Raw genomic sequence first — 27,963 nt, 5'->3', positions numbered from 1 at the left:
TACTTTTCGTTTTTATCTTATACTATTATTTGTCTTGTTACTTAGTTTTTACTTTTTTTTTTTTTTTTTTTATAGAGCGAGTTTTATATCATAGCCGTACAAAGTTCTCGTGTGACTTTGTCTTCGGTTCAAATTTTCAATTTGATAATAAATCTCAGAAACGAACCTTATCATTCTTAATGATAATAACAAAAATGATCGTTCTCAGTCCGCATTGTGTTTATTTACAATTTCCTCTCTTCGGATGTGTGTCTGTGAATCCACTTCGTTTCTTCGTTGCTGACAATTGTACAATAATTCCTTAATAACGATTCTCTTGATGATGCATCAAGAAATCAACACAGAAATAATCGTTGAATTACAATCGTTAAATATCTCTTTATGTAATAATACGCGTTATTCGTTGTTGAAATTGGCTAAATTTAGAGGCACGCGATATTTGCGCGATTTCTGTTTCCAGAAATATACGCGCGTAGTCTAAGAGATAAACAAATCTCATCGAACTCTCAGTTCTTCTTGCGTCGCGTGATGACGATCTCACAACCGATATAGAAAAATTATCAGCGAACTCACTACCGTGATGTTTGTTCAAATTATGACACAGGAAAATAAATTTCACACATATTCACCGCTCGCATGTTGCGAGGAGTAATCGATCCGAGTCACGACGTGCATCGCGAATAAAAATTATCATCTAACAAAGATAATCTATTTTCTCAGAGTGTGCGTTTTGACACGCATTCGCGCTCACGTCCGTTGCGCGTACATTCCGCCGCGCGCGCGCGCGCGCGTGAAATTTCACATCAAAATGGGATCCTGACGTTCTCTCTTACGTTGTCTCTCTTTGTACTTTGCACTGCGTTATCGTTACACACTCGTTGCTCTGCGTGTCTATCTCGCGTTGTTATATAGTTTAACACCTAAAATCACACACGCGGTTACCGCGCGATATTTACAACGATTTGGCAAATTTTTTTCAACGTGATGTACGAGAACACGGGTGATCGCTATAATCTGGTGGAGTCGATGGTCTGAATACTGCCGTGGTGGAAGCCCGCATTCGTCATGCCCTCCTTCTGCGTGTTCTTCCTCAGCGATTTCTTCAGTCGCGGACTTCTGTCAATTTTTCAAAAGCGATCGAGTTTGTGAGAATTGTTATTTATTTGTACATGTACACTTATATATTGTAATATTAAATATATATATATATATATATATATATACGTTGAATAATATAAATGTAGAATTATTATTATTTAAATTTTTATTTTTTTCTTACTTGTCCGATTCTCGTAAATAAAGAATTCGCTAAAATACTTACGAGGATATGCAGGGGATCCACCAGAAGTTCTGCTCTTTACCGAAGTCGTTACCTTCCTGCAGACTCTGCGGCATCTCCTGGTCCATGGTCTCCGGTAACGCCAGTGTCAACACCGCGCTCACAAAGGACAAAAGGCCGAGAACTATCAGCGGCAGAGACGGATCAACGTCGGCCTGTGAAGCGACACGATTTAATATCGAGATATTCTAAACCGCGCGCTTTGATATCTTTCTCGCAACAAACAGACAAATAACAGACCGGCATCGCCGGTCACACGCGGAGAAAAATATTTCGAGACTCTCGTATCTCTCGAAATCACTCACCAAGTAGATTACGTAAGGTCCGATAATGTGAGCGAAGTAACCAATAATATGAATCAGAGACACACCCTGCGCCCGCACCACGGTAGGCAATAGTTCAGCCGAGAATTGGAAACCGATATTTGCGGCGACGTTGACACCGAGGCGCGCCAAAATCGCCATGGCGACGGTGATTACACCTGGAACATTCCCGAGTTATTTGAGTTATTCGACGTGTGCCAAAAAAATAATGCTTCAACGATTTTACTTTTCTCAATGTATCGCGACAAGTAAAAAAAACGAAGCTAAAACTTCTGTGTGCAATTTGTTTGAGCAATTTAATTTTCAACTTACCGGCGGGGGTGGCGAGGGCGATGAAAGAGAAAACGCCGCACATAAACATGGAAGCGAAGCCCATCCATCGTCTGCCCCATCTGTCGAGGAAGATCGCCAGCAAAATCGCCGCCGGAAGTTCGGTCATCGCGGCCAAGGAGAACGACGTGAACACGTCGGGATCCAGTAGCTTCATGTTCCACACGTGTCCGTCAAACACCCACACCATCAGAAGCCTAAAATCCAATTGTTCGATCAGCTGCGTGTCGAAAACGGAGTGTAAATAATAAATTCAATTCAATTCGCTCACCAGTAAACAATAAGTACCACAGTGATACGAGCCAGACGAGGTAGTTTGAAGAGATCCAGCACGGTGTATTGATTGTACGACTGATCCCTCTCGATCATGGCTCTGCAGCTCTTCTCGAATTCGTCGAACACCTCCTGCTTCACTTCTTTCCCGTTGACTTTCGCGAATTTCTTCAGCATCTCGATCGCCTTGTCGATCTTGTTGTTCATAATGTACCATCTACAAACAGACACACCCAGGCCCATCGTCAGCGTTGTTGACTATTGAAATATACACAATTATACAAATATACACTCTGCAAAGAATTTTACTTTACAGAAAAAATTTAAATTATAAGGATACGAGATATTCGATAATGAAGATATCAAAGAAGAAGATATCAATTACCGCGCGCTTTCCGGAATGATCCACGGACCGACGAATGCGACAACCATCGGAAAGGCGGTGGCGACGCTCAAAATCCTCCAATCCGCGATCCAATACGCGATCCACGGCAGAAGACCGGCGGCGGCGGCGAAGTAAATTCCAAAGGACATGTTCGCCACCAGAGTTCTGTACTTAGGACCGACGTACTCGAGCACTGCGATTGCAGAGAATTGTTATTTGTGAATTGTATCGCATCTTCGATAATACGTACCGATGATGAAGAGAACGTTGAAGCAGTTGTCAAACGACATGCCGACGATCAGTCTCGCGACGCAAAACGACCAGAAGCTGTTGCAGAAAGAGGTCGCGACGGATGCGAAGAATCCAACGGTGTTGCAGGACACCAGAGCCGGGATTCTGCCGTAATGATCGGCTATGTAGCCGAATATCAGACCGCCGATAATACTGCCGGCGAAGAAGGCCGACTGAGCCGCCGAACCGAGAAACGTTTTGTCGCAGACCCACTCGAGCTGGCAATACAACAAACAGAATCAATTATTACGCATATTATCGCAATTATTCACGTACTTACGCAATTAATAAGAAACACTCGTTAACGCGGCGAGAAAAGTGATCGTCATCAATCTCGTCAGTAAAACTCACCACCTTTTATATCTATATCTTACATCTGACATTTTTATCAATATTTATTTCTCACAAACACTGAGAAAACGACTTCTTCAATTAGTCTCGGCGCCGGAGGAAGATAATAAGAGGATTTACGCATCAGAAAAAATAACATCGCGTTTTTTTTTTTTTTTTTTTTTTATTTATATTTAATTACCTCGGCGGCGATCGAGGCGTACGGTATCATCGTGTGATTGAACTTCCATCCCTGTCGGCACGGTATCTTCGGCCACGACATATTGGCGTATCTGACTCCCTGTTCGAGCAACTCGGTGTAATTGACATCGTACATGTAGCATCTCGAGAACGGCGTGGCGCTCTCCAATTGCAGCTCCTCGCTCGTCGCCGGTGGTATCGCTAACGAAATTCTGCGAACACGCAAACGAGCTCTCATTTAGTACGTAATTCACGGCGACTTTGGTCTCTCTCTTTCAGTTGTATCACTCGATTAAAAATTTGCGACTTGTCACAGAAGTGATAAAACTGAAATTGAAAGAGAACTACAACTGCGTCACAAATACATACCTATGTGTGTGACTTTAAATGTTTCATAATTACATATCTGTTTTTCTTTGTTATCACGGATCTTTCATTTTTCTAAATAGATCAGGAATTCCCTCGACAATTAAAATTTTTGTTTTGTGGAAAACTTTGGACGTGACTAAACCGTAATGTAACTGGATCTGAATCACACGAGCGCGATCGCGTGATTTCTGGATTTTCCTCTGCGACAGTTGCGTCAGTACATGATGTATGCCACGTTGAAAACGCTAAATTAATCCGAGATTCTAACACTCGTTGATGTTATCAATATAAATGCAATCAAGTAATAATTACGGATATTATTTAATTATTATTGTTGATTTTAATTAGCGTATAAAAATTGTATGTTGATGCAAAAGAGTATGATGATTTTATCTAGCAAAATAATTGTGGAAGACGATAATTATCGCGAACACGATGCAGAAGCAAATTGAACAGATCGCGCGTACTGTACGTGTGCGATATTGATTATTGAAACCTTATATGTTATGAAAAAAAAAAAAAACAACTATGATTATGTATACCTCTGTTTACCTGTACGCAATCTTTGCGCCTACACATCAAATGAAAAATGTAACATAATTCAACGTTATTATATTTTTTTTTTTCCGGAGAGACATTTTTTGCATGGGACAAGGACAAAATTATCGATCAATTAATGCGTAAGACTGGAAAATATTTTTCTCGCATTTTGATGTTTTTATTTAGCGCTATTTGTCGATCGAAAATATAACATTATTACGTATGTGTGTCGTTCGTAACTTTTGATTGCCGATATGTAACAAAATAATCGCGATATATCGTTAAAATAAGAATATTTACTTCGCGCTAATCGAGTTTTTATTAGAAGCTCGTACGTATGTAAATAAGAATAAAAGTTTTAGTATTACCAGAAGTAGAAACAGAATATAAATTGAACATATATATACATATATATGCGCGCACAAAAAAACCATGTCTACCAGTTTTATGTTCGCGCCTTATTTCTTTTGTGTGTAAAATTCCAGGAAATCCAATTGTACAAGACTCTGTTTAAAAAAAAAAACTTTTTTTACGTTTCACAAATGCACGATTAAAGATTGAAAATTTCTCGTATTGTCTCTCGTTTTGTAAGCGTGCATAAGTATGTACGTATATTTTATGTATTGTATCTCGACGAACGTAATTTCATCGTATAACTCACTTCTCGTGGTCGGTGAGATTCCAGTATTCCAGCTCGGGTATTGAGCACCAGTGTTCGGCAGGCACGAGAGTGATGAAGAACTGCGCGAAGTACAAAAAGGCGTAGACGAAGGTAAACGGCAGGAGCAAAATGAAGAGGAACAACTGGTATCTGCTGGCTTCGCCGACGTACGGTAGAATGTCGTCGAAGGTCTCGATCTTGACGGGACCGTTGCCTTCCTCGGCTTTCGTGGGCTCAACCATGAGCGTCATTGTGGCGATATCTACAAAAAAACAAAAAAAAAAAAAAATTCGCTTATGAAAATCTCGCGATTTTCTCATACAGATTATTGCGCACAATTGATGCGAATAAGAAGAAGAGAAAACGCGACTAAATAATCGAATATGTTAGTGTCTTTTGTTTACGACTTATTATTTACACATATACATATGCTGAATTATTAATTAGATGAGTTAAATAAAAGAAACACAAGAGAAATGCAAATCGCTATGATCCGATCGCGATTATACGATCGCGATAGCTCGTTTTAAAAATGAGTCGCTTGACTGAAAATTTACAGTATTTTCTTCTCAAGTAATGTTGCTATATTACAGGAATTAATGCGAGGTAATAAACACGAGGCAATTATGTATATTGTCCTCGAGATACGTAACGAGATGAAGGCGTGCGTTACAAAGTCATACTGCGTTAATCGTATACTTCTCGAATACTTAAAAATTCAAACACGTGTGTTGCACGAGAATCGATCCGCGGACGCTCTCGCGCGATCGACGCTCTGAATCCGATTGAATGTCAGTCCCCTCCTCCCCTCCCAAAAAAAAGACACAGTCTCATCGGCATCTCAAAGTGTTCAATTCCGCTAAACTTACGAGCCGCAAAGTTTTCTTTCTCTTTGACACGCGCGATCGAAGAAATCGCACCTTTGTGCTAAAATAAAATATATCATGCATCATATGATTACAACAATGAATCAAAAACCTACGTAGATGAATTGAAAACATTTTCTTTACAACGCGATGCCGACCGTTAATGTTATTTCGATATCGCGCGTATTGATGTATAATCACGATTTTTATCTCTCTTCCGCTAATTTACTCGAATATATACGTTTGTTTCGTTTCTTCCGCGTTTATCGACTTTTAATATCTCGCAGTTGCTTCATTAATCTCAGACGTTTGCTTCTTTTTTTTTTCATAAAAGTCTTCCTGCTGTTATTTTTTTTTTTTTTTGCTCTGCTCATTAATAAATCGTAAGACGTGGTTTACGTCTCGTTTCAGCTGATCTGCCAACCGTAATATTGTGATGTTTTCTTGTTGCAGTGGTCTGTGCGTCAAACAAAAATTATGAGCATGAAAAATATATCTGCTTTAATTAATCAATGTAATGAGAATGTAACACAAAAAATGTAATGAGAATGTGAATAAAAATGTGATAGAATCGCGCGCACAAACGTGAAAAAACTTCGAGAACGAGAGAACACGTGTCGGAATCAACACGTTGAGTTTTGTAAAAATTTTCTATTGCACACCGCGTCTTCTCGTATCATCTGTGCAAACACACGCACAAACAACAGTTCGAAACAATTGGAGAAGCAACAAAAGACCATTGTGTGTGTAGATGCACGTGCGAAGAAACTTTAACGACACTTATTTCTATTTCTCTTTCTCTTTATATTTATGCATACATAACAAAAAAATGCTCGATTTACCTGTCGATTTTTTTCCTTCCACGTGCGGAAAACGAAGTCGCAAAAACGGACTCGCGCGCGCGCACAGGAAATTGACAATTCACGAGAAAACTGTCAGGGAAAAATTCACTTTATCAAGATCAAAAGAAGAAGATACAAAGAAATTGCAATCTAGCTGCGCGATGCGTTCCGGTGAATTCCTCACGACTCTCGATCGCACGCACGTATCGCGCGCGCGATTGATCGCACGGTCTCGTCCGCGCGCAGGAAAAGCACGAATTTTACAAATCGTTAATTTTCTAACGTGTTATGCCGTCGATCAATCGACACGCATTTAAACACACTACATTATCGTTTTGAGAAAGCACGTATATAAACTGTCGGAGGTGCAACCGACTGGTGGGGCTTTATAGCCTTCCGCCGACAGCAAAATTGCGCTCTTCCCCACCTTGATGGACCAACAACGGCGGCGACGGCGGCGGTGGCGGCGGTGGCAACGCCGTAGATCGGATATACGCGCACCGTATGAATTGCCTTCTCCGTGACGTCATCGAAAAACGTGCGGGGATTTCACCATTTTGCATGTACACAGTCTTTTACGTGATTCTTTCCCTTTCGCAAACGTCATCACACGGCGGCTTGCGTCCGCCGACTTTCCGCGGGAACGCCGCACATACAGGTGTGCATAGGCTCGTGCAGAGAAGCCGGAGAAGAGCACGAAGTGCGTCTGTAAGATATCTTGGAATTTAAAAAAACGATGGTTGCAAGTTTCAACAACTTTCCTGTTCGAATTTGTTTTACTGACTCTCTCTCTCTCTCTCTCTCTCTCTCTCTCTGTGTGTGTGTGTGCGTGTGTGTGTGCGTGTGTGTGTGTGTGTGTGTGTGTACGTAGGTAAATACAAAAAAGAAAATTCAAATCATTGGAAATTTTTTTAAATCTTCAAGATTTGAAAAATGTCACGATAATTAAAAATAATTAATAAGTGTTATATAATAAAATATATTTATAATTAAATTTTAAAATATATTTATACTTACATTTAAAAAATATATATTTAAAATATATTTATAATTACATTTTAAAATATATATAAATTGATTAATTATACGAATTGAATCGTCTTCAACGTCCTGGTTTCTATGTAATAACGTTGAATTAAGAATTGAATATAAACATCAATGTTAATTAATTTGCGCGCAAAAACATTATTCGATCGAAGAAATAACAGAATATTTCGTTTATTCAGGTGTTCCTAGTAAGGTGGATTACGATATTATGTAATTTCGACGGAGCAGAAGCTACATGTATTATAAACTTAACTGTATTATAAACTTGTTAGAACTCGTTTAACGTACTCTAATTACGATTGTATTTTAAATATTGATAGCAAAAAGCGTAAATTACGAGTGAGATATGTAGACGCTCAGTCTGCAGAGAAGCGGATAGATCAAGAAATGTACAATATAAATTGTAGGAAGTTAATTATTCATGTAAATCTATGATAAAATTATTCGTCTGATATTTTCGAAGCGATGTACGTTACGATAACGAGCACATTTGTGAGAATTGTGCAAGTAAATGATGTTAGTTAAATGATTCTATCAAACTAGTCGAATTAAGATACGTGTAATTGTGAGAGCGCGTATTCGCGTGTAAAACAATAATAAAAAAAAACAAAAAAAAACGAACAAACGCGATACATACATAATTTCGTAAACAACAATTAATTGCCAGAAAATGCTAGTGTCAATCTCCGGCGTGATTGCGCGTCGGTGATAAACTTTTGCGATAACAACGCGGAATATTACTCGACGGTTCTTCTTCTTCACACATTTTCTTTTCTCGGGGTGTTACTTTGCACACACAAACTTTTAAATCCTACTTTACGCTCTCGCGAAGTTCTATCGCGCGCTGAGAACACGATGCGTTCGTAATAACGCAGAGATTTTTTTTTGTTAAGAGAGAGATATATATTATTGGTTGTAAGTCTGAAAAATACGTGAATAAAAAACCGAGTTTAAGTAAACACGCGTATTGTGTAATATCGATCGAATATTTCCTCAGACAAGAACGCATTTTATTCACGAATTATGGAAGCGTCAGTATTAGGAAGCGTACTAAGTAAAAAACAACATATATATGGCTGTTAATTAAGCATCTGATGCATACTACAAATTACATCGTAATGATACGATTTCACTTCCGACGGCTGATTTGTGACACTCTGCTTTTTTCTAAACACAAAGATGCGAAGAGTCGTGACCTTGCTCTCGCGTATACGCGTCGGGAATTCCCGAAACCGGAATAGAACACCGGTTTTTGATGAAATCGATCGGAGGCACCGTCGAGGAAGATCTGAGAAAGACGTCGAGAGAGGTAAGGCCGCTAAACCGGTTAATGAAACTGACGCGACTCGGATGCTGCGCTGAAACCGGGTTTTCAACCCGAGAAAATATACGTCCGAGCTCGTTGTTTGTTTCGCGGGATAAAGAAAAACGTGTACGTAAAATGTCTTCGGTTAGGTCACGAAAAAAAACTTGAAGTATTCAGTAAAACGAGTTTCAAGTTTTTTTTCAAGTACGTCGTTACGTAATTTTTTTTTTTACACGGCCGTTTGAATTTCACACGATCGATCAGCGATGAATCCGTGCCTTTGTTTTTCATCCGATCGCACGAGAAGAGAGAGAGAGAGAGAGAGAGAGAGAGAGAGAAATTATTTACGCGCGATAACGTCACGTGAGAATTCTTCAGATTTCCTTTTCTTCTAAATGTCATCAAGCGCGTAAATGTGAATACATTTACGACAAATGCTATTTGATATTCATTTTTTATGATGTTTCATCATTGTGCAAGAACTCGATTCGATGTTTCTTAACAAGCTGTGTTTTTAGTATCTGAATCTAATCTTATAAATTATCAAACTCATAGTCAACAAGAAGAAATTTAATTTAAAAAAAAACGCTATAAATTTTGCGCAAAAGAACCAACTCTTCGGATTTTTTAAATGTGTATGTCTATAGGTTTTTTCCCAAATTAAATTTAACTTTCAGATTTAACTTGTAGAGAGCCTGTGTAGTGTTTTCATTATGTTTGTTATTCAATGTGAAGTTTTAAGAGACTCGTATTTAACAAGAATTGAATCTCGCTCGGCGCAAAGATTCGTCGCGATTAAATATTTATTACAAAAGTTTACTTGCTTTATACTTGGTACTACGAAAAATGCGCGATGTGGCATTCGCAAAAAAAAAAAAAAAACTATCCGTTCTATAATGCACGCCGCGATATATCGAAGCAACAAAATCGACATTATGTAAGTGACACTTCAATTGCCCCGTGTCACGATTCCGACACACACGGCGATATTAATCAAGTGAATTCGGCGCCGCCGGCGCTGTGAATTGAAGCGTCTGCCCGAAATGATTAAATTGTGACACGCGCGCGTGCGCGCACATTATCAATTTTTCTATATATACACACTACGCGCTATACTCGGGATGTATACACGTTGCGTAGAATAGACGATAAATTTCTTTCGTCCTTGCGACTATCGAAACAATTGTGATAATTGCGTAAAATGTTAAAATTTAATTAGTTGCTTAACTCAACCGTTTACGAGAGGATGCGCGATAACGACGACACGCAAAACTACTCGTCACTGTCCACAATGACGGTTATCTCATTACAGCGCATTACACGTATTACAAGTCCATTAAGTTGGACGAATGACACGCAGAAAACGATCGACGATATTGAAATAATCGCTGAAAAACGATCAGTCATTAACACACAGTCACCGACAAGAATAGAGAAAATTAAAAGTTTTTCTTTCCATCTTATTGTTTTTTTTGCTTTTTAATTAAAATATAAATTAATATCTCGGTAAAAATCTATCGATTCGTAATGTCAAAAGTATTTGTCGAGATATGTATCGCGCGAGAAGTGTAATTGCTCCCCGCAAGCAAAAGACGTCGTGAGAGCGAATCACTCGCGAACTTCCGCGAGCTTCATGAATTGAAGCAAGGCCGTAAGCTGCGGTTCCAAGGTTGATGCTTTTTTATTATTATCAGCGCACAAAGACGGCGCGCGATCCTTTACGGTTTTATCCGAACAAAACTCGCGTACGTCGGTGACGTTAACGATTACTTGTAATCTCGAGCAAGGTTTCGAATTTCGAGCGATACATCATTAGACGTCGATCAAACTCGCCGCAACATGACGACGCGTGTGTGCGTAACGCTGGAACGTTTCTCTGTTACTCCCGCGTCTCGTCGGTTTTGTCTTGCTGCTGCTGCTGCAAAAAAGTTAGACGGTATATAGCATGTTGCTGTCGACAAAGAAAAAAGAAACGCGATAAAGCATTCAAGAAAACGAGTTTCAACTTTTTTTTCGCATCGTTACGTACCCTAACATTTGTTTTTCCCCACGACAACTTAATTTCATTTCAATCGGATCTCCGAGAAGAGCGTCTTTGTTTTTTGCATCTTGCCGCACGAGCGCAAGTGACGTTTTTCTATCGGTGACAACAAAATACAAAAGCAATACGCAAAACCTCGTTCGCAAAACCGAGTTTCTTCCAATTGTTTGTTAACTCTAAATAATTGAATTCATTGCGATCGAACGAGATACAAGTAATTAACGTGTGTCGAAAGGTAAGCGTCGGATAAGCACGTGAGCGAATGAACTTCGCTAAGGTTACACACATAGTTTCAACTTTTTTCTATTGTATAAAAATATAAACATATTGTCGGTTTGCAAAAAAGATCCAGATCGAGGTTAATCACATCTGGTGAATATAAAAAGATTTCTGCACATACAATCTTGATATTTTTTTCATCTATGTTTTTTTGTTTCATGAAGTTTTAAAAGTCATAGTTTTTTGATCGAGCTGGTAAAGCAACTCCGTGCGCTCGGATTGTTCGCGTGATGAACTCTATATTACGCGTATGTAAGCGTACGATAGATGTAACAATTTGTCTTAAAAGCTTCTCTTGCAATTATCCCAACAGACAAAGATAAACACAAAGATAACGTTTTTTATTGTCACCTGTGGGGGGAACCAGAGGAATTTTTTGATTGAAAGTCACGCGCGTAATTTACGACGGTAACGTAATTTGAGCGCGGTTATTTTTGCCTATCAAATAATCCTTCTAACTGGCTCGCCTAGATTGCAAGAAGAGGAAAAGCAATTAACGAGACGAAATCACAAGTCATTAACGGATTTAGATACGAGGTTCCGCGAGACAAGTACGGTGATGACAACTATTAAATTTTGCGAAGTAAAAGTGCGCGCGGGGACGAAAAATATCACGCAATCTGGATCTGTTCTCTAAACTCTCACAACCGCTCCCGTCGTTTCTTTATCTCCGTTCTTTTAGGAAGTCCTTGAAGGTGTCAATGCAGTCACGCTCGGACGATTCGGTCGAGATGGTGTATATATGTATATATATATATATATTTTTTGCACGCACACAAATATGTCTGTATATTTTGGTCGAGAAAAAACCAAATTGAGATTGTCTCACTGGTAATACCGGGAATCGAACGTGTGCACAGAACGTGTTGGGAGTTAACCTCCAGAGAGTATGGCTATTGAGCCAAATTGCGCACGGTGGTTATGTTTGCGCGTATATTTTGTCGCAAAGTGAAAATAGTATTTTTTTTTTTTTTCAAAACCTGAAAATCACTGAAATTATCACTTTGTGATAATTTCTGATTTTTGTAATAGTTTTTCTGTAACATTTGTTTTGTAACTTTGATTTCTATTGTTTCTGTATATATTTTGTTGTCAAGTTTCATGCTTAATAATACTAATGCTACACTTTTCATATTGTTTTATCTACAAGTTACATAATTAACATCTGTGTCTTTGTTTCAATTTCATCATTCGAAATGCAACACGCACGAACGTTAGTCCGTGTAGCAATTTCCGAATCCGAGCTTCTTCTTCGTTCTCTCGCCTCTTTCTCGCGAACACAGCCGATTTCTTCGCGCGATTTCGCGTATTCAAACGCGCGTCATCAATAATTCATTTGAGCGGTTCGCTTCAAGAGCAGGAAAATCACCGTCGTGGAAGTTTATCGCATTGTTTTAACCAGCGAAAACGTCGAACGATGATGCACGCGGCATATCGATAACGAGCGCGGAAGAGAAAACGAAGAAGTTTCGTTAGTCGCCGATGAGGCTGTTTCCGACGCGGTTCCGAACAAGAAGAGGTTTCAGACAGACTCGCCAGATTAGAAAACGAGATAAGAATCTCAACGAATTATGAATAATATATGACGCGGCTTACGTTATGCGCGCTAGATCCAACGAATCGTCATTTGCTTCTCTGATGCGCGTGAGAAATTCGACTGTGATAAAATTTTCCTTTTCTCAAGACACACATATCTCCATATCGTTCAGAGATGTGTTTCAAAGTTTTTGCAACACGTAAAACAAACTCAATAAACCCGACACGAGGATCCGGCCCCGTTTCTCATTTCACGCGCTCGCGATAATAGCGCAACGCGTTAATTAAAATTAATAACGAGACGAGAGAGAGAGAAAAATGTCAGAGCGCAATATATTTTGATGAGACCACGTACGTGTGTGTACATGACTATCGATTCGCTGCTTACCCCGGTCTGCATTTGAATTCCACTTTTTTTTTTCGACAGCCAGTTGCGAATTGTGTTTGTACCGACGCACACGCGCTGCATGTCGAACAAATAAATCACACTGCACCTGCGTTACACATGACTTCCTATACAAATTACACGCGCGCTCACACACACGCGCGCGCGCGCGAATACACATGTCGGTTTTGTCATCGAGAAACGCAGATGCCAGGATAAATCGGGAACAGAGAGATAGAGAGAGAAAGAGAGAGATGCGCGCGCGGGAGAAAAACATTTTTCGAGCCACTTTGTTCTCAAGAAAAAAAACACAAGATTGTTATTGTCTAATTTTCTTAGAAAATTGCAATGTACAAAATAACGACTAGCCGCGTATCAATACGTCGTCGTCGTAAAAAATACCGCGCGATTATTCTAATTTCAAAGCGCAAAAACGTGCTCGATCCTATTTTTACAGTAATTTTACGACACCTTGTCTTTAAAAACCGCAAGACAACGTGTGTTGCCGAGCGATCGATATGTGTGTAACACGTTGCCGCGCGTTTAAAATTGTTAAGAAAATCGAGTGTAAAATTAATGTTACCTGTGTATCTTTTTTTTTGTCTCTTTTTTAACTTACTCAACATTGCGCAACTTGGTTATAGAAATTGATTATGGAAATAATACTCATTGTGAAAGGGAACGTGAACGCGTGATTTCGCCAGCAGTCAGTCGTGAGGTGTCGTATATCGCGCAATAAAACCGCGTAATATACAAACATATAAAAACGGAAATGACGATAGATGTTATTGTATGTGAGAAGATAAATGAGACACTCGATATTAAAACCGATTAAAAAAGAAAAACGACTACCAAGAAATTATCGCGCGCTTCTGAACATACAACAGATGACACGATACGTCTCGTCTTGTTGTTGACTCGCTAGTCGAATTATAACGCCAGTGTGGCGTTTAAGTTATCACATACATTATCTTATTTCGCACCTAAGCTGTACGTAATTCGAAGCATATTCGCTGCGTGTGTTTTGCCCGTAGTCTGAATTATCGCGTAAGTCACTCCACACGTGGTTTTGTATAGAAATTAAATATACACACTGCAAAAAATATTTACATATTAAAAAAAATTATTTACGTATCACACCATTATAAAAAAATAATATAAAAATCTATCGTTTTACGACGTGTAAAGTTACGTGAGATTTTTATATTACCCCCGTACGCGCGTGGTATGCAAATACATACGTTTTCAGTCGATGAAAATTTACATACACAAAATTTACCGTAAAACAGTAAGTTTGTGTGTCACATAATCTTGATATTTATCTCTTTGCATCGTGCAAACATATGTTTTTGGTCGATGAAAATTTACATAAACGAATAAAATTTGCTTCACGCGTATAATATACACACGTATTGTGTCAAGCAAATTTGTACAACATGTTAAAACATGTCACATTACGTTTGCGTGTAAATGTACAACAATGTTTGAAAAGTTACGACTATTATTGCCGACTATTATTCAATTTTCTTGTTGCAGTTTTTACGTTAAAATCTCATACAACAGTATGTAAATATGTCGTGTCTTAATGAAAAAATTAATATTATTTGCGTGAGAAATCGAATCTCGAACATCTCGACAAGGTTTTTTTGTCGTACATATTATATGGTATAATCGCTAATTGGCGTGTGTGAGAAAGCAATTGATGCGCCCTGAGATTAAGAATCATTGGTTTTATGTAACAAAGTGTGCAATGAGCAAATCGCATTGATTACGTTTAATTCGATGTAATTATCAATCATGACAAAGAATATTTCCCTCTCTCTCGCTTGTTCGCTCTCTTCAACTTCTTTTGTATGCGAAATATCACTTTTCGATCGTCGATTGTTCTCGGATGATGTCGCGTCTTCGAACGTGGTAGCGCGCAACTCTATAACAGGATAATAATTTGTATAAATTATTGTAGAGCTCTCACGTCCCGTTATAACGCGTACAACAATAACGATCGATCGCGGCAATCGAGCGGAAGTTTTTTTGCATATGCAGCGAGGCGCGTCTCGTAACGATTGGCGTCAATTTAGGCAATATGTAGTCGCGAATCGATCATTTTGCGGCCGAACGATCGCCGCTATAAAGTAAGTTTAAGCGCTTTTTAATTTGCATCAAGTGGTCCTGACAATCGCACCAGATATCGCGCTTATGCGCGATGTCGTTTGGTCTTAGAAGTGGCCGTGGCACGTCTGAACGATTGATTGATCAATCGAATAACCGGCGACAAAAGAAATTTCTTCGTCTGAGTTTTGCAAATTCACCGTCGTCGTGCATCCTCGTCGTTGTTCTTCTCTTTTCGTTTTGCAAACATCCAATTCTGTTTTAAAATCGTCGCAACGCGCCGCATTCTCGCTCGCTTTAATCGGACAAATTACTCGCGATAAGAGTGTTCTCCTAATTGGAAAAAAAAAAAAAAAAAAATTAATACAGCGACAAAGTGTTTTCAGTTGTTCTCGTAATTAATTCTCACGCGAAACTCATCAAACGGCTATAGCTTTCTTCGCTCGCGCCTTTGTATATTTTCTCCAGACACATGTTACATGTCAGCGCAGAAATCTGTCTCGTTTTAATAACGTTTCAACAACGTACGCGCGTTTTGATTAAAAATTGATCTCGAGATTGCGAGTTTTAATTGTGAAATTGCACTTTTTAAACACCGACGCAAATTTGAAAGTGTATCAATTTGAAACAAAATACAAACATTTGAAAAAAAAAACCGTTTTATCCGCATTAAGATTTTTAATTTCTTTAATATCCAAATAATTATAAGTGACAAAAAAAGAGCTTAAGCTTTTTTCTACAAAAATTTGTAATATTTTCACACACACACACATTGATTTTCTCTTCGTTAAAATGAAAACTACTCGGAACATTTCTTGCAATTAGAAATTCCACTTCTGAAAATTCGTCAATTAGATTCCGGTTGTTTTAGTATTAATTAACGAGTACGCGCGCGCGTTCTTTCTCTTTCTCTCGATACGTATATAGGCGTAGCAAAACTTTTACGACTTTTGACCTTGCGCACGTGTGTGTATTGTATATCTATATATTACTTGACTTTATTTACTCACTCGTCGAGGAATTATGCGTTAACATCGCTCTCGGAATATAGTTAAGGGTTGACGGTGAATGTTTGACGGGGGAAGCTGGGCCTGGAATTGTATCGTGCTTAGACGAAGTTTTAATCGTGTCGCTCATTAAGGCCGTTAGCGTCGGCACGTATCGTTGATCTCTCCGTCGTTAATCCATTATAATACATAACTCGTGGAGTTTCTCTCCCGGGCGCGCGGATATATACAATAACGCGCGAATATAAACCCGCGACAGTGTGTTGAACGCGCCAAAGAAGTTTATCGAAGCGCAATTCGCCGCTGTGATTTTTAATAACGACGGAGCGAGAATAAATATCCCGCGAATTTACGATCGTATTTGTTGCGTTTCTATAATTCTATATATATATTTTTTTTTTTTTTTTTATGTCGTTGCGTCTCGCGCGTTTCTTTCCTCTGTGAACTTTTACAGATGTGCGATTTGTGAGAAAATAAATGATGACAGACGACTTCGTAAAACCGACCTCAAAGAGACCGAGTGCGCGGAGACGATATTAAAGAGATCGCGATAATAATAACGATCGCCGTTCAAAAGTTCCGAGAAAGAGAGAGAGAGAGAGAGAGAGAGAGAGAGAGGGAGAGAGAGATCAAGCGATGAATGAAAAAAGTGGGACGAAGGAAAGGGGAATTAACTGCGACATTCGCACGTTGAGTTTCTCACAGTCGACATTTCCCGTTTTTAATACATCTACACGTATATTGCGCTCTCTGAATTTTTATACGTGTATACACGTGACGCGCGCGCGCTCGCAAATCTCTTCCGACGACGGGACTGATTGCGCTTGCATTTTCTACGGGCCGGATTGACAGACACCTTGCATTTCGGTGCTGTCGCGGCGCTGCTGCGATTCCAGGCGTAACTAGCCGGCGTAACACACGTACATACATACGGAACAGGGCTTCGGCTGTGCAAAACGTTATGCAACCCAGTTTCGAAATTCAGAAGGGAGGACAGGCGCGCGCGCGTGTTTGTCGGACAATGGTGCAATCCGAGCTACGTGGAGATTGCGATTAATCTTCTCAATTTATTCCTCTACTTACCCCCTCACTCACCCTTCCTTCCTTCACCCCGCGCGTCTTTCCCGTTAATCGATCCGCGAAATGTGCAAGTCACTGTGACGCAAAAAAACTACTTGGAAAACAAAATTACTCTCCTTGATTGGAAAAATTGTTATTAGAAACATATTTTGAAAAAAATATATTTTTTCTTCTCTTGTTTGTAAATATTGTTATTTGAAAAATATTTTTAGATCGCATCCGCGGTACTACGTTATTTCGGAAATAACGTTCTGATTAAGCTCGTGTAATATTTTCTAAGTAAAAGTTTTCGTTGCGATAAAATTAAAGTGTTGTTGCAGCTGTGTTATATTTCGTGCGACATAGGCTAAAAATTGGAACATCTCCGTATCGTATTCTCCGACGGAACAGCTATGTGTGATCTCTATATTCTTTTGAATCGCCACATATTCTCTACATCGATGCGAGCTGCATTCTCGCGTGCGGATCGTAATTAATCTTATCAATTTATTTCGCAACGTGCGTGTGTACGTAACAGCGTCAAACTCGAAAAATTATTACTTAATTGTTTATCCTCGATATCTCGATATACGTGTTGGATTTTTGCAAAAAGAATGACATTTTGTATTTTGGTCGAAACAAAGATCGCACACACGTATCGAAGTTTCAAATTCTTTTTGTGAATTAAAAAATTTTCTATTTTTAACTAATATAATGGAAAGACATAACAATTGTCAAGCGTAGAAAAAAATCACAACTAGCACTTACACTGTTATCGCACGGCGGTGCACGGATTGCACATGAGAATTGCCGATAACAATAGAGTAATAAAAATTTTAATTAGGCTGGTGAGCTTCGGACGTTTCTAGATAAAAAAATCTCTCTGTTTAAATACAAGAGAACTGAATGTAAGTTTTTCAATTTGGATGATTACTCAAGAGTGAAAAATTTTGAACAGCGACAAAATTAAATTTTGAAAGAGATCATTGTTAATGTTAATTATTTTTTTCTCTCTCTCTCACACGCGCACACAAAAGAGATATTTAATAAATGTGCGATGTATTTTCGCGAGATTTTCAACAACAAGTCGCGATTTTCATTATAATAATATTCAACAAAAACTATTAAAAGCAAAAGATCCTACAATGAATTATTGACTAACGCGGAAAGTATCGATTTTGTTTAAATTCGATAAAACTTAGAGAATTTTTAAAATCACAATCTCTTAGATATATTTATGAAGTTGCGTTTCGCTGCTGATGAAAATATAAAATCTCGCGGAAGAGTTCGCCGCAAATAATCTTCTTCGAGCTGCTTTTGAGAAAATGTCGTCGTGTGCACTTCATAAAATCATTATATTATTATTAACACAAAAAGAGTTTTTCAACTTTCGTAAATCACACGCACGTCGTAAAAATCGCGCGATCTCGCGCAAAGATTCGACTCACAGATGAAAGTATACAATTTCTCTACGTGATGTGTATGCACACGTACACTGCATAAACACCAAAAAAAAAAAACAGTTTCGATGCGATAGTTCGCGGCAGATCAGAGAGAGAGAAAGAAAGAGAGAGAGATCGATGCACTTACGTCGAAATGCGCATCCGTGTTCTTAAATTGCTTCGTTTCTTCGTCGGTGGAAAAAGACGCGAGGACAGGATCGTCGCCGTTGTCGGCTTTGCTCATCGCCGGCTAACCTTGCACTAAACTCCGTCATTTAGTTTCGTGCCGCGATAACAAAATGCCTCGCGAGAGCGTTGGTAGACTGCATTTTAGAGGCCCTGTCGGTTTGATCGAGGCACACACATGTGCCGCCGCGATTGCGCTCGCGGCAATTCTTTGCCACTTAACAACGGTTTCATTAACGATGTCCCCGGTTTACGTTACTTCTGTGCGAAAACGGTCGGAATTCTGGATTCGCGTAATCTTCGCGACATAATTACAGCCGCAGTTGTTTCACGTCAGTTTTTATAATCGCTTTCTTTGAATCTTCTTCTTCTTATTTCTTTTTCAAATCTAAGATTAATTGTAAGAATCACGCAGTTATATGCGTTTTGTGTTTTTAAACAAATTGCAAGAGAAATAATAGTTGATGTAACTGTCCCAATAACCGGGCGTACAGCACCGGCCGCTGACACGTTTTTTTTTTTTTATCAAAGAAATAATTAAAAATCATTATAAAAATCATCATAGAGATAAAGATACAGTTAAATATCAATAAAGTTGATATGATATTAAATATCATAAAGTTAAAAACTAGAAGTTAAAAATGTATCATGAAAAATACTTGAAATTTTGAGAAAATTGTAAGAATTATAATATTTACAAATCTAATAATTATTTCTCCGAACAAATGTTCGGGTATTGACACATCCGGTTATTGAGACACTTACGTCATATTTAAAACAATTCAACAAAAGATTCGCACATTGTTGATTGCTTTGTAATTACAAACATTACGCGAATTGCTGTAAATTTTGTCGGGCGTAAACCTTGACACTGAATTACGTTTTGTCTTAGTCGTTTTTTTTGTAACGCAAAGCTGTCGTTTGCAATAAAAAAAAAAAAGAGTCTCTAAGCCTCTACGGGAGGAGAGAGACCTAGTAGCCCAGATATTGGAAGAGTCATCTATTGTGCGAAACTAACGAAGATGGAGATAACGTAATGAAACTAACTGGCTTGGCTCTGGCCAATTAACTGACCCAAGCACGACATAACATTTAACGTACGGAGTTGCCTTCCCCTGTTCACGTGACTGTTTTACACCGAGTGTATAGAATTACATGGAAATCCGCTGCCGGGAAAAACTTGCGATACGTTTCCCTCTCAGTTTTTCTTTTTTTTTTTTTCCAAAACTAACAATAGAGATATACTTTTTACACAGACAAATTCATATTGCGAGTCACATCGGTGTTGAAAAAGTACAATTTTTTCCATTCTTCGGCGCTCTCCACGTCGCGCGCATCTCTTCTACTTTCGCGCGCGTCTGACTATAAAGCAACAACTTTCACTGATAAAGTGACGAGAACCGCCGGCGTCGCCGTTCGAGTCCGATCCTCAAAGGATCGACTCTACTTAAATTTTTTTTTTCTCGCCAAATCCCATTAAAACGTATCGATTTTCCTACGTTGCGTCGACACTCACGTTTTTATCGAACGTATATAATCCCGTAAAGTAAAGTCCCGCATTCAAAAAGCGAGGGATGAGAGAAGAGAGAGAGAGAGAGAGGCGGAGGGTTGCGCGGGCGGCCGAGTTTTGGATCACTACCCCCGTGCAACGAGGGTGAGGAGGCGAAATGTGTGGTGGGTGGTATGAATTTTCTGAGGTTGCGCATCGTGCTCGTCGGAGCCTGAACTTCGCAGTAGGCGGCCAAGTAGGTAGCCGAGCGCAAACGGAAAACGGGTTCTCCTGTTCTCCTGTGTGTGCCGCGGCGCCGGATATATATCGTTCGTACAAGAGTTCATACGCGAGTCGATTCCGTGTCACAGTTCGGCGCACGTGAGTGCCTCTCCATCCGGAGTGGATTTAGTAGATTTTTTTTTTTTTGACGAGAACAAAGGGGTGAGTGTCCGAAATGTGTCAATTGAATCGGATTCGAGATGTAATTTGATGTAATTTGATCGGCGCGTTTAAAATCACTCACTTTGATTGACGATTCGAAATCCGACGAGTAGATGGTTCATTTCTCGCAATTCTGCAATTGAGGGATGATATTTTTTTCCCCCCACATGTGCTGTTTCGAGCAAAAAGTAGTTTTATTAAAATTTTCGATAAGATTTTTACAAACAAATAGCTAATACTTTTAATGTCTTGTAAGTGTTTTCGCTACCCCGATATTGCTTAGAAATTTATAATTGTTTTTATGTATCTATCTACGGCCTACTTTGAAGTGAGTTCGTGCGGCTTTGTAGGTCAATAAGCTGTTCGCAAATTTTCGAACACCAAATCGAGGATATGCGATACATATTCATAGCGCATCTTTTATTCACGAGTCTTTCCCACCATCTTCTGTCGTCATGCGATTTTTTATCTTTTTTTCCCTTATTTCTCTCCTTCATCCCCGACGTTAAACGAATCTTAAGCTCATTCTCCTTTGGAAAGCTGACACGACGCGTCGCGAAGAGATTAATACTGTTCCTCCCACGAGAAAGTTGAAAGAAAAACGGAAAATGCGACTCTAACTACTTAAGAAGTCTTCGGAGAAATTGCGAATTATACGCTGTCTGATCACGGAATATAAATGAGAAGATCTCGGAAGAGCGGTCCGTGTTTCTCATTTTTGTATAATAATAATGCTCATAAAAAGCAATCGTACTTCCTCCCTAGCGGCGAACGGACAATAACATAAACGTACAATAAAATCACACAAACTTAAATTATTTTTAATAGAATAATTATTTAATCATTTACATATATAAAATGTGATTGATAATCCACAACTTTTTGTTACCTCAAAAAGAGATTTTTTTCGAGCTCGTTTCTTTCTTTGATAAACCTAGAAGATTTTTTTTGAACGAATTGCATACAGAAAACGGAACAAAAAAGAAGAAAGATATTTTCTAAATTCAATATTTATATAAACGTAACAATATAAAATTTTTAAAGCAGTGTACTTTCAAGATTCAGCTCTTCAACAAAAATATATAATAATTAATATATATATATATTAATTTGTTTAAAAAAATCTCTTCCAAGATTCACCAAAGAAGAAACGAGCTCGAGAAAAGGAAACCTCTCGTCGAGTTAATGAGGTGTTGCGGACATCGTTCAATTTTTTCCTTTTTGCTTCTTCGAGCAAATCTCGCTTTCATTCAAATCTCATTGTACGCGCATTCGTGTCAAGATAAATGACTAATGAATCCGCGCTGAAAGCGCGGCTGAGGTGCGATTGTCGAGGGCGCGAGTCTCGAGAAAGGAGAGAAAACGTCGGTGTTATCGAGAGGGTTGGTAACAACACACTAATGCTCTTTCGATCCTTCCGTGCCCTCTTACCTCTCAGCTGTCCGCCCACGCGCCGAATTAATGTTTTCGCAGATACGGACCATTGATTTTACGTCAAATGTGGTTACGGGGGTTCAGTTATCGATGCTGACCTATGCTGACACACCGCTCGTAGTAATGTTTGTTTGCACATGCAATCCCAAACGTTGCGCGCTCCAATCGATTCCCGATTAAATCGATATCCAAACGTATCCGGTGTAATTTACCAGCGCGAAAACGGAGGTTTAATTCCCGCTCGAAACATTCACGTGTCAACAGCGTGTGAGACGCAGCACATTTGTCGTTTTAACTACAGATATGAAAAACAGCTGATACGTTTTACACATTCTCGTAAAACGCGGCTTATCTTAATAACACGTTCGTATTGCGTTTCACGATGTAATTACATTTCTACATATATACTGAGAGAGGGGGGAGCACACACACACACATAATGCACAAATTTCTGCAATTTTCATGGAAGTCGCGAAGAGAGTATATTTAAGTTTTCGGTCAGGTGTGTGTGTTTCGGCTTTATATATATATATATATGTATATATATATATACATATACGGAGTTCTGGAGTGATCACCGAAATTTGATAAAACTCGCCGTGTTCACGCACGTAATCACGCAACCCTATCGTTAGTATACCGAAATAAGTCGGTTACCCGCGGTGGAGATACAGCAGGTAGATTATTAGCATCTCACTGAAGAAGGTCGGGAAGATCTATAGTCAATTCCGAACGCCTCCCAGATCGCCTATAAAGATAGAGAGTATATTTTCGTGCGAAAGCAATTCGAGGGACGCTTTTGATAGGAGAATCAAAAGATGTCGGTCGCTTCGTTTTACGTTACAAATACTAAAAGTACAGAAATCAAACTCATAAAAAAACATACGATAACGCAATACGTTTCTAACGCATTTGTGTATGAAGCAATCACTCCGATGACCAGACGTGTACCGATGACCGGATATTGTCCAAGAAACAACTAGCAAATATGTAAATGTGTTTAAACATACAAATTCTTAATGTTGTATTTTTAACACGTTCCGTGTCGAGCACAAACGCGTTTGACGTGCGACTATCGGTCGCACACGTGGCACGGAGATATGGTTTTATAGATATTAGTGTTATTGAGATATGGTTTTATAGATATTAGTTTCTAACTTTACACGCGTATGTAAATACTTGGTTGTAATTATTTTTTTGACAAATTCTCGTGCGATATCGCCTCGTGCGGTATCACTAGGACATTCATTAAATTTTCGAAACACAGGTTCCGGATAGAATCGCAATTGAGAAAAAATGGCTGAGGAGGAGCAGCCGAGATACAGGTTGATTTACTTCAACGCGCGAGGCCGCGCCGAGCATATTCGCTACATATTCGCTCACACGGGCATCGATTATATCGACGAGAGGATTTCCAACGACCGCTGGCCCGAGTTGAAGAAATGTAAGACAGAAACGTTAGATACGACAGAAAAACCCGTTTACATTGATTAATAAAATTAATTAATTAAATTTTAAATAAAATATATTCGAGATGCATGACAAGTGGCATATACACGTACTTACAAATCGAGAGCGTGTTTTAAAACTTCAATAATACGAATTTATTCTCTCGCGCTTGCTTGTTACAAAGTTAGCGGAGTAATCAATTTTGTTTGAACTTAAACTTTCATCAGACACACAAAACGCGAAATGTTTCTATGATCGGTTGAGCGAAAATAAATTGCTTAGTCGACTTGCGCGTTTAAAACGCAATCTTGTATTCGATTTGGACTTTTTTCTTGTTTCCTGTGTACAGCGATGCCTTACGGGATGCTGCCAGTTCTCGAGATAGACGGCAAACCGATAGCGCAGAGCAACGCCGTGGCGCGTTACCTCGCACGTGAGCACAATCTCGCGGGCAAGGACGAATGGGAATCTATGCTGTGCGACGTGCTGGTCGATACTTTGGGAGATCTGAAACAGTGTAAGTGATACTACTACGACTTTCCGATTTTCAAAACGAAAAACACGGCTTGTACGACGACGCATTTTTTCCTAATAATAAGCGGATCTTTGTCTCGCATCTCGATCGCAAAATAATCCCTGCTTCTCGTTTTGGTGAAAAATCGTCATCAACGAGAGAGAAAGAGAGAGAAAGAGAGAGAATTTTTTAAATCACGCTAAAGAGAAAAAAATGATCGTCGCCTCATCGATTTTTTCACGCACGAGCTTCAATTACGATACATGATTATCATATCGATGACATTTCTTGTGATTTTTTTTTACGTCTTTGAAAACGTAATTACAACTCGTCAAAAACTCGATTTTCCGATACACATCTCGAGAGATTCGAAACAATAAAGAGACGAGGAAGAGCGCATATAATGCCGCCGCTTCTCGACACAAATCTCTCGGAGAGAATATGCGACGAGATGTACAGGCGCCCAAGTTGTTCCTCTTTTCGCTCCGCTGAAAGACCACGTCCTTTTCGCGCGACCTATTTTACAAGCCGAAAGAGAAAGAGAGAGAAAGAGAGAGAGAGAGAGAGTTCCCATAGGTAATAACGAACGACATAATCGAGCGGATGTAGTATCTTTTGTATTTATTCGCGATTTGTCGATTTTTTCTTTTTTTTTTTTTATTCCAAAAGTCCACTTTGAACAAAGAGTTTGATTTTGGTACATTTCAGAGAGCTCGAAAGTTTTTTCAAACATAGAAAGAGAAAAATATGATCAAAGTTTGATGACAATTCTGATTTAGCAGTTTTATTCCGACTTTGTACAATTGTGTGTGTGTTGTGTTCGTCGGAACAGATTCAGAAGAAAGAGAGAAATTATGCGACATCTCTACGGAATATAAATCTTAGCATTGATAAAGACAACAAGTCTTTGCGTACGATAAAAAATTCACAACACACAATTGTCAACCGTGTTCGAGCTTCTTATCTTATCGAATTCCGTTTTAATTAACAAAAAGTGACGATAAAAAAATACTTGCAATTCCATTCTGTCATTTTCTTGTTAAACTTGACTAATTTGATGAGCTTAGCAAGAGAGTGAAATTCAACTCGCGCATGCACACGTGTTACGCGAACGAGAAACTGTGCTGTTGGCGCGTGGCCAACATAATCCCCGAGTAACAATACGCGTGTCCAATTAGACGCTTAATGAGACATCCTAGATCCTAACGCTGCCGGTCAGTTATGAGATCGTTATCTGATTTAGATGTTCGCTGTAATAAACAAGTAGCTTTTACGTTGAGAAAACAATATATATATATACACGCAACTTCCCAGTCGCACTCTAAGAAGCGCACGATCTACCATTGTTTTTCCAGTCATATTTCAATACCGCACGGAGGAGGATTCCTTCAAAAAGGAAGAAAAGAAGGCGAGGCTCTTGAGGGAAACAATACCGTTCTATCTGAATAAATTCGAGCAAACTGTCGCCGATAACGGAGGTTACGCAGTCGGTTCCACGGTAAAGAAAGAAACAATTCCAAAGTTCAAATAAAAAAAAAAGTCTCAATATACACGAGAAAAAATTTTTGTTGGAAAAATAGCAAAAGTTTTTTTTTCCGTAAATAAAATCAATCCACAATTCAATTTGCATCGTCATACACAAGTTGTAATATATATTAAACCGTATTGTTTTTTGTTGTATAACATAAATAAAACAAATCGAGATAATTGCGCAAAAGAAATTGTCATATCGTATTAAAAAAAAACAAATTCGAAAGAAGGAAAGCAATTTTACGATGAAACTATCATTTCCGATATATTTTCCATGCACCGAGGCATGTCGATCTCCATGTAGCCAGCTCTTAGACTAATATATATCATGAGATGCTGAATTCCAAAATTCGCGTCAAGTAAAATCTTGAATAAGAACTCGAACAAATGCACTCGAAACTCTTTGAGCTCGTGCAAAAAATTCGCGAGCTTTTAATGAAATACTCATATTTTTTAAGTGCGCGAAACGCGCATCAAATTAAAAATTTCCGTTACGTTGAGAGAAACACGGAGAGAGGAGAGAGAAAAGAGAGATAGAGAGAGAGAGAAAGAGAAAGAGAGAGTCAAACCCCGCGCAATAGAACCGTCTGCTTTTCCAGACTACGTGGGCGGATTTCGTGTTCACCGTGGCGTTGGAGAACTTCGAAAACATTTTCGGCGCGGCCGCTCTGGAGAATTATCCGGCATTACGCGGCTTGAAGAAACGAGTGCACGAGATTCCCGCGATCGCCGAGTGGCTGGCCAGACGACCTCATTCCGAGTTCTGAGATGTTACCGAGATTATTGACAAAACCTGAAGAGAATAAATGATCGCGGAAAAATGCGCGCGAAAATTCACCATAGCGCGAATGAAAATGTTTTTTTTTAGAATATGTGTGTAACAAATCAAACTTGTTCAATGTGTTCACTATCGCGCATTGTGTGCGTACTTATGTATAATACGTACATATACAGAATGTCTGACAAATTTTGAGACACAGCTAAAGTGTGAAGATAGATTGTGCTTATACGTAGCGCTGATGTATGTGCTTCTGTGTTCTTTTTTTCGATTTATAAATATAAAGTCAAATAATTGTATAAAAAAAAAAAAAACACAGGGTAATATATATTAAATGTCTGGAAAATGAAAATATATACGTATATTCAACAACAATAACGCGAAGTCATAACAATCATAAAATTATTCTGCAAGAAAAGAATTAACGTATCAATGCACAGAGTTCACAATGCATAATGTGTGTGCAATATCGTTAGATGCTGTGTGTGTGTGTGTGTGTGTGTGTGTTGTTAGCAGATATAAAATCGTATGTTATATCAGTCATTTAATCTATTCTGTTGTTCTTAACAATAATTAATTTACGTTTGGAACGTCGCTAACTCACAATAAACGTATCAGCTGTAATTTGATATATTGAGTAAATGAGCTTAATTTAATTTTCAAATACTATTGCCAGAATTGTAGTAAATTCGTAAAAGATTATACACGCATCAAAATTAATAAATGAGCAAAAATGTCATTAATAAAATCAACAAGTATAAACAACAAGTGTAAAAAATAATTTATACATGCATATATAAATATATGTCATCATTATATTCATATAAAAAAAGCAAATAAAGAAAATCATTCTGTGATGTGTGATTGTCTTTATTTATGCCATTGGAAATCAGTGCGAAATATAGACGGACACTACGCATGCAATGTACAAATTGTTCTTTTCAGCTATATTTAATATAAATATTTGTATATCCTATATAAATTTCATATATAAATATAGTCTAGTCTGTATATGGATTTAGTATCTAGTTGAAGTCCATTACAAATATTAACTCTGATAATTGGTAAAATTACTAATAAAAAAAAAAAAGATGTAAAAAACTGTTAGCTGAAAGAAACAAGCGATAAAAGTTGATTTTGTAACTAACATTTGTGCGGTCCCTTCGTCGTCCATCGAT

General features: G+C 38.6%; 2 protein-coding genes across 6 annotated transcripts; one reads left to right on the top strand and one right to left on the bottom strand.

Annotated features, from left to right (window-relative positions):
* Window positions 1–52: 52 nt before the first annotated feature.
* On the bottom strand, window positions 53–22,715 carry LOC109852927 (carcinine transporter-like). Of its 3 annotated transcripts, none has more exons than XM_020424550.1 (10): window positions 22,512–22,715; window positions 5,043–5,304; window positions 3,474–3,684; window positions 2,901–3,159; window positions 2,651–2,843; window positions 2,264–2,482; window positions 1,975–2,189; window positions 1,645–1,820; window positions 1,322–1,494; window positions 53–1,116 (listed from the first exon to the last, which is right to left on the bottom strand). In XM_020424550.1, the coding sequence occupies exons 2-10, from the start codon at window positions 5,291–5,293 to the stop codon at window positions 1,008–1,010; spliced, it is 1,806 nt and encodes a 601-aa protein (XP_020280139.1). In that variant the 5' UTR covers window positions 5,294–5,304; window positions 22,512–22,715; the 3' UTR covers window positions 53–1,007. The 3 variants fall into 3 exon arrangements, with proteins under 3 accessions (XP_020280139.1, XP_020280138.1, XP_020280137.1); XM_020424549.1 differs by lacking the exon at window positions 22,512–22,715 and adding an exon at window positions 19,110–19,221; XM_020424548.1 differs by lacking the exon at window positions 22,512–22,715 and adding an exon at window positions 6,751–7,130.
* On the top strand, window positions 20,907–27,712 carry LOC109852929 (glutathione S-transferase-like). 3 transcript variants are annotated; one of them, XM_020424555.1, is made up of 5 exons: window positions 20,907–21,017; window positions 23,782–23,958; window positions 24,313–24,480; window positions 25,833–25,975; window positions 26,607–27,712. In XM_020424555.1, exons 2-5 carry the CDS (start codon window positions 23,811–23,813, stop codon window positions 26,772–26,774), a joined length of 627 nt encoding a protein of 208 aa, XP_020280144.1. In that variant the 5' UTR covers window positions 20,907–21,017; window positions 23,782–23,810; the 3' UTR covers window positions 26,775–27,712. The 3 variants fall into 3 exon arrangements, with proteins under 3 accessions (XP_020280144.1, XP_020280143.1, XP_020280146.1); XM_020424554.1 differs by having other exon boundaries at window positions 20,907–21,080; XM_020424557.1 differs by lacking the exon at window positions 20,907–21,017 and adding an exon at window positions 23,129–23,191.
* Window positions 27,713–27,963: the final 251 nt, after the last annotated feature.

This window comes from Pseudomyrmex gracilis, unplaced genomic scaffold, assembly GCF_002006095.1.
Source record: "Pseudomyrmex gracilis isolate BER0280 unplaced genomic scaffold, ASM200609v1 scaffold_40, whole genome shotgun sequence".
In the NCBI taxonomy this organism is placed as follows: domain Eukaryota; kingdom Metazoa; phylum Arthropoda; class Insecta; order Hymenoptera; family Formicidae; genus Pseudomyrmex; species Pseudomyrmex gracilis.
Note: the sequence above shows the minus strand (reverse complement) of the source record. Positions and strands in the feature narration are given on the sequence as shown.

What these genes read in the sequence shown, in the direction of transcription:
- LOC109852927 (XM_020424550.1), bottom strand. Translation starts at nt 5,293, where the DNA reads ATGACGCTCATGGTTGAGCCCACGAAAGCCGAGGAAGGCAACGGTCCC. An exon ending in AATCTCACCGACCACGAGAA is followed by an intron (nt 3,685 to 5,042) that starts GTGAGTTATACG and finishes GCGTGTTCGCAG; the next exon opens with AATTTCGTTAGCGATACCAC. An exon ending in GACCTTACGTAATCTACTTG is followed by an intron (nt 1,495 to 1,644) that starts GTGAGTGATTTC and finishes GTCGCTTCACAG; the next exon opens with GCCGACGTTGATCCGTCTCT.
- LOC109852929 (XM_020424555.1), top strand. Translation starts at nt 23,811, where the DNA reads ATGGCTGAGGAGGAGCAGCCGAGATACAGGTTGATTTACTTCAACGCG. An exon ending in CTGGCCCGAGTTGAAGAAAT is followed by an intron (nt 23,959 to 24,312) that starts GTAAGACAGAAA and finishes TCCTGTGTACAG; the next exon opens with CGATGCCTTACGGGATGCTG. An exon ending in GTTACGCAGTCGGTTCCACG is followed by an intron (nt 25,976 to 26,606) that starts GTAAAGAAAGAA and finishes CTGCTTTTCCAG; the next exon opens with ACTACGTGGGCGGATTTCGT.